This window comes from Ipomoea nil, unplaced genomic scaffold (assembly GCF_001879475.1).
Source record: "Ipomoea nil cultivar Tokyo-kokei standard unplaced genomic scaffold, Asagao_1.1 scaffold2165, whole genome shotgun sequence".
Taxonomy (NCBI): Eukaryota; Viridiplantae; Streptophyta; class Magnoliopsida; order Solanales; family Convolvulaceae; genus Ipomoea; species Ipomoea nil.
In genome coordinates, this window is record NW_017618593.1 from 3063866 (window position 1) to 3077583 (window position 13718).

Sequence of the window (13718 nt, forward strand, 5' to 3'; positions counted from 1 at the left end):
AATTTTAACCAAAAAACCAATAAAATCTCAATCCATGCAATCACGCACATTTCCACCCAAGTTAACAGCAATAGATATTTCATGATCTTCATACGCTTCAAACACTTTCTGATAGAGCAATGCAGTATGAAACATCATGTATGTAGAGTTCCACCTTGTAGGAACATCAAGACTTAAATAATTTTTAGCTTCCACCCCTATTAAATAAGCTAGATCCCTAAATTTTTGTAGCCTAGCACGGGAGTTCTTCACATACCTATCACATTCTCTTTTCACCAAAAAAAAAAAAAAAAAAAAAAAAATCCTCAGACTTTCTTAACGTAATGTTAGATTTCTTCAACCCAACTTGTACCACCACGTTAAGGATGTGAGCAATGCATCTCATATTCAAATACTTATACCTAACAACAATACCACCCCATTTCCCCAAGACAACATTTTATTTTTCAATAAGCCTAGATCAATATCATTGCTTGAAACATTATCTATTGTAGATAAAAAAACAAACAAACAAACAAACAAACCACAAAAAAAAAACACACACACACACAGACACAAACTTTAGCCCCCAGTTAAGCAGATAATTTTCTAGTGCATTTGCAATGTATTCCCTCTTATTTGAAGACAACGGGACAAAGGAAATTATTTTCTTTTGCAACTTCCACTTATTGTTTATGAATTGTGCATGCGCATATAATTTATCCTATGTACAGAGGTGGTTGAAGTGTCAATAGGGATACTGACCCTTTGACTGCTAGTTTAAAAAAAAAAAATCTTCAAATTTAGCCTCTCATTGTTAAAAAAAAATAATAAAATAAAAATTGAAGATGTCCCTAAAATGATTGTTCCCAACACAAACACTGAAAGCGAGCTTCTCAAGATTAGCAAGACAACTCCTCCATTAATTATACTCTTAAAATCAACCTTTTTGAAAACTAATGAAGTGACACTAAGAAATATGCAACCACCATTTATTGGGCAATCAAAACCGAAATTGCTGAGTTTCAATTGCTTAATTGTTCGGCTCGAGGCTATGCAAGGCGACAACTTATATTATATTGTTTCCCATATATAGTGATATTAAGCTCCCCAACGCCATTTCTTGATAGATAACAACTCAAGCAATCTATGTAAGATTGTTGTGGCTTATTTAGGATCTTTCTAGCATAAAATGTGCAAAGTGAATTTCTTAATCGGACTAGCACAGTGCAAGAGAATTTGGAGGTCATTTGTTAGCCAAATCAACAATAACACTTAATATGTTGTTTAATATTACGATTCAATTGTATTTTTTGTCAATTTAGAAGGTCTCAATGTAGCCTTAAAAAATAGTTAAAGCCTCAATTGCACTATTCACACCACAGTTATTTTGAGAATTGCTTTTCTTTTGAATTATAACTAATATATTATGCCCCCGAAGCACAACCCAACTAGTCAACTATATCAAAATAAGTTCATAAGCTTTGCTTGCAAGCAGGCGAAGCATCCGCAACATTATACCAACCTTGATTACTTGCAATATGTTTTTTAATGTACATTGCTTTGTACGGTTGAAAGAATGAAAGCATTCACGCATGTTTTAAAAGACTATTGATTATTTCTTGAAAACATAATACTGAGTAGCAAGATTTCTCAAATATAAATACTACAAAATTTTATTCATTATTATGACTATTAAATTAAATACAAAATTTACCACATAACCCCAAATCTGAATAATTAACCAAACAAATGCACCTTGATATTCATTATTTGGAATCAAACAAAACTATTTAAAATAAATAATAGAATATTGTTGGTCCAGGTAGGGTCAGAGAGACTCTAATCGATTTGTTTTCGATTTTTTTACTTTTGGAGATATGCACAGCGGAAATATTGTTTCAAGTTAACTTGTCTTTGCACTCTTTCGTGTTTATAAGGAAATGTGTTTAGTCGATATGATAAAATATGCGGAGCACGAAAGTAAAAACGATATGTAAAGAGAGAGACAAAGATTTTTATAGTGGTTCGGCCAACCGTGCCTACACCACTCTTCTTTCACAACTTGTGAAAGGGTTTGCACTATCACTCCTAGTACAAACTACTTCAAGCTGGCTTCCTTGATCATTAAGCCGGACATCCACTTGACAGGTTTTTCAACTCCTATAGTTTACTCCGCCTCTATCAACTAACTCCTGAGTTGAGATGTTGGAAAAGAGATTTGGTGTTTCTCCAACAGATTGAAACTTGTCTTGATGTCTGAATAGATCTTCACTTGATGAAAGAGCAAGACAGCTTCAGGTTGTGAAGTATGAGGAAAGATCTGCCTTTGAAAGACTTCACAACTGACACTGGTTAAGAAAAGCTAAGGAGATGAAACTGCTTTGAAATGCTTTTCATAGATTGAGAGAGTGAATTAACCAGCACCTTCTTCAATGGTGAAGATGGGTATTTATAGGTGGAAAAATCCATCCGTTGGAGGGAGATGAAAATTGCAAAACTAATAACCAGTGTGTATTACTCAGTGGGCAATGGGCATTAAATGCATTTGTACTATGTAGCCGTTGGAGCAAAAAGCATTATGGCTTTTGTCCTTGTTCACTGACAAGATAGTGCAAGTCTTTTAATGCACCTTGTCTTTAGTGAAGATCATTCCTGGGACACCTTTTATCCGAATGATTTGCCCAACTGATTGATAGACAACATTCTCATTGTTTCCATTAATGAGAGTTGCCTTTTAACAAGTCTGTCCTTGACTTGTATATTTGGGACCGAAAGATTGTCCTCATCTTTCGTCATTTCCTCTTGAACGAAAGTCCCTTTTGTCGAAGCAGTCTGTCCGAGACTTGCTTTAGTCATCCTTTCGTTTGCAGGCAACTTTCGATCATCTTCGAGTCTTCATGTAGACCTATTCTATTCGTCTCGTGCATGATTTAACATTTCATGCCTATGTCATATGAGACTTTCTATTAAACAAAAAAATAGGGGTGTACATCCTAAGACAGTTTGGTATCATCAAAATCTATAAACACTTGTTCCTAACAATTTCCCCCTTTTTGATGATGCCAAAACCTATACTCTTATTTATAAGGCTGAAAGATGTTCTTTAAAGGAAAGTTCTATTACAAAACAGCCATATTCAAGAGTGTACAAAAGGATCTAAAACAATTATAAGAAAGCATTAGTTAAAGACCGAAAGTACTTCAAAAAGAATCTTGTAAAAGATATTCATTAAGCAAGATATAAATTACAAAATAAGAAGTGCTCAAAAGGTAAACAAATTACAGGGCCAAGACACTTTGTTTTGCTTGTTGAACTTCCATCCTTTCTCTGTCGTCTCACTCTCTTTGCTCCTCGAGCATATTGTCATAGTCTATTTCATTGTTCACATTAATTCTGACTTCTCTGAGTGGTCTTTCACGAACTTGAGCCTCATATTTTTCTCCGAAGTTATAGCTCGTGTAATTGTTATAAGCTTCTAGAATGTTTCGTCCTGAGATGATGCCATTATTCCACCATGTTATAAGCTCTATGGAATTCATTCCATCAACGTAGCTTTTCCCGGATTCTCGGTGAACCTCTGCTACAACATCATATTTGACATCAAAGTCTGCATCTCTTCCTATTCTTCGAAACATCTTTGATTTTCTCTTGTGTCTCTTGATATCTGGTGAGCTCTTGTTTCCTTTGATTTCTTGCTTCTTCTTGCTTGAGCCTTTTAGCTTCATTTTCTTCTCTTATTCTCTGGTTCTCCTTCCATTGATAATCTTGCCGAGTGTGATCATCCTTTTTCTTCAACCAGCCTGGCAGATTGTATCCTTCGAACCTTAAACCACTTCCTTCTTTGTATTCTTCATAGTTAATGAATATTATAGCTCCATCCATTGTTACTTTGTCATCTCTCATCAACTTTTGTCGAAGACTTATCTTCTCTCGACGAGATAATCCTGCAAAAGAATAAGTAGAATATGAATTGAACCATAGGATGGTCTCGGTCTCTTTGACTGTCGCCAAGACTTGGAAGGTGTTTGCTGTCTAGATTCGGATGGTGTTTGCTGCTGAGGCTCGAAAGAAGGTGCATTGCTTGGAAGAGCGAGAATTCTTTCATTTTTTCTTTCGGGTTCCTTGCTTCTTCCTTGATCCGCTTCATCATCATCATCTTTTCTGTGTTTCTTTTCCCCCTTTTTGGCATCATCACCATCAGTGGGAGGATCAGAGGGTTTCAAAAGTGATTCCACTTTGAGAGTGAGATCCATGACAAATTTTAAGATCTGCAGCTGATAGTTGGCCATGGCAGAGATGTATCGCCGGCTGTGTCAATCTTTAGACATGCGAGATCTACCCATTCCTTAAGACCAAATTGCGAAAATTTGAGCGAATGTTGCTCCTTTGCAATTTTCTCAAGTAGTTCTGTTTGATGGCTTAAGTCAATAGGCTGCGGGGCTTGAGAGGTAGATGAACCTCCCTTCTAAGGGTTTGTGAGCAGGCTATCGAGCTACTTCGTGATGAGAGCCATTTGAGTGGACATATGTGCTATGATTTCAGCATCCTCGATGCGTTGTTCATTGTAGCATTGATGCTGCTTTTGAAGTGCCTCAACTGTCCGTGTCAGAAGTCCCAGGATTGCATCAAAATTAAGATTTTCAGTATCGGTCTGTGTGCCATGCTCAGTTCGACTTGGAACGAAAGGTGTGATTGCCAATGATGCTTCCCTATTACCATCATCGGATGCTTTCGGTATCCAGGATCTTCCATCCTTTGAACGAGAGTATCGATCTGTAGGAGGAATCATCTTGGTTTGCCCAATAATCGGAGATTCATCATCATCGTCGTTATCATCACTAGAGCTGGCATCAGAACTTCCATCGAAACCATCTTTCGGATCATCATCGGTTTCATCATCCCAATTGTCATCCTTATCATCATCATGATCGTCTTGATCAGTCTCCTCATCTTCATCGTCATCCTTTTCTTCTTCTTCATCATCCTTGTTATCCTCATTGTCATTTTTCTCGCTGTCACCATTTTCATTTACTTTATCATCATTGATCTCGTCCTTTTCATCAGCTGTCTCTTTTGCCTCATCACTCTTTTCGGCTTCAAAAGTTTCGGGAGTGACATTGTCTTCAAGATGGTGCTCATTCGTAGTGATTTCAGTAGTCATTCCTCCAAAATCATTTTCCTTAGAGACTTGCTCTTCTCGTGTATCAGCAGGCAGATAGATGTGTTCAACAACAGATTTCGTGCCACTGACACTGCAATGAGGATCATTCTTGTAGAGTTTTTCAAGCTCCGTTTTGATTTTTGATAACCGCATGGCATCTTTGAGATTCTTCATTTCAGCCTCGAAAGCTGGGTCATCGAAAGATGGTTTCACAATGTTAATGCAGACTGGGGCTTTATCTTTTCCAAGACTCCGATTTGTGATTTTGTAAGAATACGTTCGTGAGATCTTTGGAAGTAGAATCGCCTCATAGACATCCTTCGTGTTCAGCCATTCTAAGGTAAAAATTTCTTCTTCTTTCATTTCATCGACTCTTGTTAAGAAGTCGTCGAGAGATGATGTGCGCCATTTCTGCCATCGTAGCACTCGATGCTAATCTTCGAAGATGGACTGTCGAAGCAATTGATCTCGTGTTGGGGGTGGAACTGAACTTGTCTCAATGATTTCTTCTCTCGTCTCTTCTGGTAAACCAGGTTCTTGTGGGAGACTTAAGAGATCAGATGAAGAAGGCACACACCTGTCCTTTTCTACTATTGTATATTCTTGTGCCAGAATCGGTAAGACCTGTTCTGCAACAATAGGTTCTTGTGGCAAGGACCTTTCAGGCGTGGATTGTTGCTTCTTCATGTCCCGCACAATGGCAAGGGCTTTGGTCAACTTTTTCACAGCAGGTGCACTCGTGCGTGGTCTTTTATTCCCCCCTGAGCAACAGGCGAGGGTGTAACCATAGTTCTTCAGAATTTTGAGAGAGTAGAAGTAGGAGGTGGAGCTAATCGAGTCATGATTTCATTAGCTTTGTCATGAAGATGACGAAAGTTATCTTCACCGAACCAGGTTGATGTTTGTTTGAACATTCGTCATCGGACGAATTCTCTACTTGAGTGTTTTCTGAACTGTTGATGTGATGAACTTGTGTGATAGGAGACATGACTTGATTTAGAGCTGGAGCCGGTGTAGGAAGTGATTCGTGTTGAAGAGGTGAATCAGCTGCCACGCTTGTGTCAATCGTAGGCTGTGGTGAGGTTGAGAGAGTAGCTGGAACTTTCGGAGTCATGTGTTCATTTTCGTTCTCCGGAACAATGGAGAGAGAACGAGATGAACCTTCTTCTAATGAATGCTTATCCTTTCGTGATTTTCTTCGACGCTTTGGCGTGGGCTGATCACTTTCAGATGTCATCTTTTGTTTGGACTTTGACTTTGACTCTAGGATGGGCAAGTCCAACTCAATCGCCCTTTGTTTATCATAACCTGAAGGTTTGGACTTCATGTGGCAGATCTTAGAACTTGGTGAAACACTTTTCCGTAAAATGACATTTTTGAAGCGAAGCATGTGGCCTATCATCAATCCAAAGCCAACCTTTCGTCATATGTCTCCTTCTTTCGTTTTCCAGCAGTGACATGGACCAAAAGTTGATCAAAAACGATTTTTGACCAATCCAGTTTGTAGCTGTGTAAGAATGCATGAATCATCTTCAGTTTGCCTTGGGTAACATCATCGGTGCCAGATGTCTTGTGATCAACAATCTTGTTGAAGATGTCTGCCACAAACTCATAGTCAAGTCGGAGCCACTTCTTCTTCAACGGCTACTTCACATGAATTCGACTCTAAGCATTTTTTATTTGGGAATAGAACGCAATCGGATCATAACCATACATCAGGAAGTTTGAATGGTATGTATCGTCTCGTTTTGGAAAACCAAATGTCTTTCGAACATCCTCCGATGTCAGGGAAATTGTTGTTCCATTAACTTCAGACGTGATTGTAGAGTTATCAGTGGATACAAATGCATTCAAATAGAACTGTGTGACTTCAAATGGATAAAAGAACATGTAAACATGAGTCACAAAGTTATAAAGACCACTTTCCTGCAAAAGATTGATGATATTTTCTTCGAACGTCTTGTCGAGGCAATACTGAAGGAATCCATGAGCATCCCACATGTATCCACAAGCGATGAAGTGTTCCCTAGACTTGATGAAGGATTCATCTAAAGTCGGGAACGTCGGGAACTTCTCGACAGATGGGGTTTGAACTTCTTTGGTTTCTTTGGGAGCCTTTGACTTAGATTTCTTCGCCATTGTTGGGTTGAAGGTTTCTTGGGAGGGTTTGTGAAAGATTGAGAGGTTTTTGAAAGTGTTTGGGAGTGTTTCAGAGGTTTGAGGCTAAACACGATGAAGATAGGGAATTATGAGAAGTGTTTGTAGGGTTGATAAGTGGATATAACCGAATTGGTTTGGCCGGGTTGATGAATGACCCGTAGTTTGAATTTGAAAGGGTATGGGTAAGTGCAATGGGTTTGGGTCACATCTGACAACTTGCGTATATAAGGCAATATATCTGTGGAAATTATCTGATAAGGAAGATATCAGATAAAAAATTGTCATTCCTCATTTAATGAGGAGAGAGAAATGCACTTGAGTATGGGACAAGGGTAATTAATGCCCGTCCTTTCCGCTGACACGATCAGTCACGATTATGGGTTAGTGGACCGAATTTCTCAGCCACACGATGCATTTCATAACTTTCATCGGACGGTTAAGATAAATATATCCTTGTTCTAGCCGTTTCACCTTCTTCCATGAGTTGCTTCATGAAGAAGTCTTGACTGTTCATATCTCCACAAAACAAATAAAGTTTCGTGAAGATGAATGGTGTTCTTTCGTGTGATCAAGGTCCAAAGGAGATCGTTATTTTTAAACACAAAACATAACGATGATTGATTATTGAGTACACGGAGTATAGATAAAACAAACAGACTCAATCATCAAGTACATTATAGACCACTACGAGAGATTCCATTTTCTTCACTTCTTCGCTTTGGCCCTCTGAAGCGCAAGAGTTCTGTCCTTGAGGTAATCATTTCGGAAGAGCTCAAAAGCAAGAAGATCAGTCAGCACAAAATCATATTCTGTGTTAGAAGTTTAGTCCTCGTTGACTTCCTCATCAGTACATGAAAGATCTCGAGGCCACAACACGTATTCTCTGGTGTGTAGAGGATTGGTGAGGAATTTCTCAATTGGATTAGCTTCGGTCCCAGCTTGTGGAGGAGGTACCTCGTTCTGATTTGGAGGTGGTGAAATCTCACTTGTTGCAACAAGAGTTGAACGCTTCTCTGAACTCTCTCCACTGGCATAGTGTGTGTTGCCTTTCTTCTTTCGATCAACCTTCCCATGGTTTTCAGCTTCCATTGAGTATACAATCTCCTTGCCTTTGTCCATTTGAGAGATTGAATGAGTGAGAATCTTAAACAGAATAGCTCATTTATATAGAAGAGACGAGGTCACGGGTGTAACACCCCATGTTACGACCTTCAAATCTGAATTAATTATTAAATTAATCCCGCTAAGTAATACAATTAAAAGGGGGTTAATTCAATTATAATCCCCTTAATTAACTTAGGCGGCCCACAATGGATCGTGGACCCCTACCTGAACCAACTATGATAATCTTGATATTCTTGATTCTAAGATAAATTATATAAATGATCTTGTGTTTTAATTATGACTAGAGCCCTAGGGTTAAAACGTGGATTTCGTATTGTGTTATTCTTGGTAGGTTTGGGTGGGATTTTTCATGATCGGGTATTGAGTCTTGGCATGTTTAGAAGTCGTGTTAGGATGTATTTAATGTGATTCTTGGTTTTAATCCATTACTTGATTACGTGGTGTCGTCGTTTGTGTTTAAATGTTTTTGACAGGGTTTTGGGTTCCACAAGGGATCCCGGGACTGAATTATTACATAAGAGTCAGTGGGGGGTAGGTGGGGGCAGGGGTACCCGCCACCTACCCGCTGCCCCATGGGACCGCCTAGCAGCGGGTTACCCGCCGGCCACCCGCTGGAATTCCAGTGTGGAACATGGTAGTTTTCCCTGTACCCCGTGGTGTCCCATTGGACCCCGTTTTTCGTGCTTGAATCTAGTTTGATGTATCGGGTACCGTTCGAAGGCTAAAAGAGTCTTGTGTATTGCTTGCTAGTCGAATTGGTATCCCGTTGGCCTAGGTGGAAAGTGCATGAACCCATAGGCATGTCTCTAGTAATGTAATTGACCACGCATAAGTTATATATGTATGATTCCCCCTCCTTATCCGTTAATGTGGGTTGCATGTGCTTGGCTATGTGTTATTTGTGCATGATACCCCAATTGGTTGCGATCAATTGGCTATACAGGCAGTTGGATGGGTTGAGAACCATCGGTTGTTAACCCGGCCGGTTACGATCAGACGGGTATATAAATATATATATAGGGCTGTGGTCCATAATCTGGTTGCGATCAGATATACGTACTATTCGGGTTGCGGTCCACCGTTTGGTTGCGATCAAACGTTATAAATGAGTTGCGGTTCATCGATTAGTTGCGATCAATCTCCTTGTGCTGCGGTACAGGCAGGGTGCTTGGGGCCATGCCAGAGCTATATGCGCTGGCGCTTCGTACGTGTATGGGCGGGTGAAGGGTCCTGCAGCACCACCAAATGTGTTTACGTGTTGAAATTATGATTGAATACTGATTTAAATGATGTGAAATAGTCTTGTGACCTTAGGGTGTATGATAGTATCTTTATATGCGTGATTATATCTGATGACTGTGCCTACCCTTACTTGTTGAGTCTATTCTCGGTTTTAAATTAGAGTTTCATAAGTATATATCTGTTCCGGCTTCAAAATGGTTTTCCTTATATATATATATATATATATATATATATATATATATATATATATATATATATATATATATATATATATATATATATATAGGGTTGCATTCAAGTGAAAACACCCTTAAAATACAAACCTATGGACTAATATGGACCATTAGATTAGATTAGATGAAGGGATTAGATTATTGTGGGAAAAAATAAATCAGAATCCCAATCAAATATTACAAGGGTAATTAAGACAATGGATGGGAGTATTAATTTAGGTAAAAATAGGATTGAGATATTTAACCTAAATTAACAAGACTAATTTAAGTATAATTGGAATCTGATGAATCACACACCACACTACACGGCATTCCAAGTCTCCAAAACCCAGCGAGAAACTACCCCCACGGCAACAGCAAGATACGTACGGGAACGAAGCTCCGACATCAGCGGCACCAACGGCAAACAACGACCGTGAAGAAGCAGATTCAACAATGGATTACACATCACCAACACAAACAGGTAATTATTTTGTTAATCATTAGAATAAGTGACGCATAGAATACGAATAGACATTACATAGCCCATTTTGTGAATATGATAATTGTGCTCCGCAGTTACTCTGTACAGTAGGAGTAGTTGAAAAGCATAATAACGCACATGGCATGAACACACACTGGTTGTTGTAAAAAAATGACAGTAATGTTGGATGCACACGCATAGAGCATACAACGCACACCTTACAAAGTTGAGGAAACAGGAGGAAAAATGTATGAAGTAACCGAAGCTCCAAACGAGACGAAAATAGAGTGTGCATGCAAGAAATTCACCCGTGTTGGTATACTTTGCAAACACATACTAGCAGTTATGAAGGCAACAGGGTACGAATCAATCCCAGACAAGTATTTAGTTCCACGATGGAGAAGAGACGCATGTGCACACCCAATACACGATGTGCCGTGGGCAAAAACTACCAATATCCCCACCACAAATGAATCATCACGAGTAGCCAATCAACTTTGGAGCGAATTCTACAACTGCATGGGATTAGTGAGTGGTTGGCCTAACAAAATGGACCAAATGCTGTCAACCTTGCAACAACTGAAACAAGACCTACAAAGGGAGCGGCAACAACCACCCGAGAGTGGAAACACCGAAACTATGTTCGAAATACTACTAGGATCAAGCAAGCCAGGAGACATACAAATAAAACCACCAAAAGTCGCAAAGAACAAAGGAAGTGGGAAGAGACTCAAAAGCAACAAAGAGAAGGCAATCACAAAGACCCAAAAGAAGAAAGAGAGGACATGCAATATATGCAATCTCCCAGGCCACAACAGCCGCACCTGTCCAGAAAAGGTAGCACAGGATGAGGCTTAGAGTATTGTTTATTCCAATAATATTGAACAATGCAATTTAGAATTACGAACCACACTCATTGAACCGTACTTTGTGTTTTTAAGTGGACATTGCATATTAAAACCTTTAGGACAAAAACGTACAGCCAACGCACGCATCCCAACTAGGTGTGCACAGATGCGAGTTAAAAAACCCACACCAGCCGCGTGTTGAAAATTCATGATGCAACGTACACACCGACCCACCACGCACACGATTAACACCATACGGGCACATAAACCCATGATACTACTTCTACCATCAAAACTGAACAAAACAACTTCACAACCATACATGTCACATGAAGCGTTATGTTTACGAACCAATTAACCACAAACCAGTTATTAACCATGCTTAGAAATAGGAATAAAAACACAAACGCGAAACCCTACGCACGCAAACACAACAACCTCGCGCACACATGTCGAAAAGGGGTAAAGAAAGCCACAAGACCCACAACAGACGTACCGCACATATGGTACCACAACAGTGCACACATGGGAGCAAAATAACACTACGGCCATTACCGTGAACCACGCTTAGAAATTAAAAAAAAAAAAAAAAAAACAACCACGAAACCCCTACGCATGCTGGCACAAAAAGCTCGCGCACACATGTCGAAAAGGGGTTAAGAAATCCACAAAAGCCAAAACAGACGTACCACACACATGGGACCACATAAGTGCACACATAGAAGCACACAACACTACGCCCATTACCGTGAACCACACTTAGAAAAAAAAAAAAAAAAAAAACACAACCACGGAACCCCTACGCACGGTGGCACAACAAGCTCGTGCACACATGTAGAAAGGGGGTAAAGAAATCCAAAAACGCCAAAACAGACGTACCGCACACATGGTACCACAACAGTGCACACATGGAAGAAAATTCCACTACGCCCATTACCGTGAACCACGCTTAGAAATTAAAAAAAAAATTTAAAAACCACTTAACCCCTACGCACGCTGGCACAACAAGCTCGCGCACACATGTAAACTGCACAAACAAAACAAAAGCAAACCCAGCCGTACCGCACATATGGTAACAGAATAATGCACACATGTAAGAAAATAGCACAACACCCATTACTGTGAACGGAAATCATGAGTAATCTTAACGGTTGTTAGCTACGCACATGTTAGAAATAGAACGCGCACACCCATTACAGTGCGAGTGTATAGGAAACAAGATAGAACCAAAAATAATAGAAAGACTAGGCAAAAGTTAACATCACACGACTGCCATGCTTAGAAAACAAACCATGTCAAGTCCACTGTAACAACATAAACGTCCAAAAACAAACACCCCAACGCCAAAAACAAAGCACACTGATAAATAGGGGTGTGCACAAAATACCAAACAGCCAACAATGACTACCTATTTAATCCACAAGTCTACACAGGGGGCAGGGGGGGCGAAATGGACTGGTACGCTCGCGAAAGATTGCGCTGCCTGTGCACGTTAAACTCCGAAATCACAATCTCCGACATGTAACGTAGCCTAAGCTTGTGCAAAGTAGTAGTGTCCCCCTACAATAAACCGCAATCCCAATCACGAACACGCTGGCCAACATATGTCTCCATATGCCGCATGAGAAAAACCCCGCAATCAATCTTGTTCTTCGAATCCTGCCAAGACATTTGCAAATGCTTCGCCTCAACACAAACACAAGTAGCAGACCGAGAAGGGGAGCGAACCTCGTAGAAACGGGAAAGCGTCCCCATCTGAAACACAAAAAATACAATATCCATTCAAACATCACTCACACCAGCAACACCGGATAAATGAAGTCCATAAACAGAATAAAAGAACAAAAGGGGTGCAGAGAGGGCCACACTAACAAAATCCTCAATACAATCACCATATTTCTGAGCCTTTGATTGGGGATTCGAATCATTGTCGATGATGACATAGCGAAACCGTGGGAAATCAACACAAAGCAAGAAAAAATGGCCCCGACGCAGAATTGGGAAAAACAACTGCACACAACAAACACAAACATAAGGGTGCAGTCTAACTGTGCACGTAAGTGTACACTGCCAAGCACACAGACCACCATCCAATTAAAATACAATCATACAAGAACGATTAAAACAACAAATGCATCCAGTAACAAATACAGCCCCACACTACTATACTACTAAAAACATTACAATTACAAATTATAAAGGAGACAAAGTTGACACCAAAAAAAAAAAAAAAAAAAAAAAAACCAACAACTAAAATAAATTAAAGCATCAATTAAGATGTACATCTATGAATCCATGATGAATTTTTTATGTTCATTTATAATGCAGAAAACCCAAAAAACAATAGAAAACAAGAACACCACATCTGTTCTGAAAAAACAACCTGCATTATGAAACTCCAATATACACACACAGTTTGATATACAGCCCCACACTACTATACATACTAAAAGCATTACAATGACAAATTATAAAGGAGACACAGTTGACAACAAAAGAAAAAA

At 39.5% G+C, this 13718-nt stretch overlaps 2 protein-coding genes across 2 annotated transcripts; one reads left to right on the top strand and one right to left on the bottom strand.

The window, feature by feature from the left end:
- Window positions 1-4474: 4474 nt before the first annotated feature.
- Window positions 4475-5506, bottom strand: LOC109149968 (protein starmaker-like). The gene has a single exon (XM_019297951.1). The coding sequence runs from the start codon at window positions 5504-5506 to the stop codon at window positions 4475-4477; it is 1032 nt and encodes a 343-aa protein (XP_019153496.1).
- A 5106-nt stretch (window positions 5507-10612) lies between these two features.
- Window positions 10613-11224, top strand: LOC109149969 (protein FAR1-RELATED SEQUENCE 11-like). The gene has a single exon (XM_019297952.1). It carries the CDS (start codon window positions 10613-10615, stop codon window positions 11222-11224), a length of 612 nt encoding a protein of 203 aa, XP_019153497.1.
- The last annotated feature ends 2494 nt before the right edge of the window (window positions 11225-13718 follow it).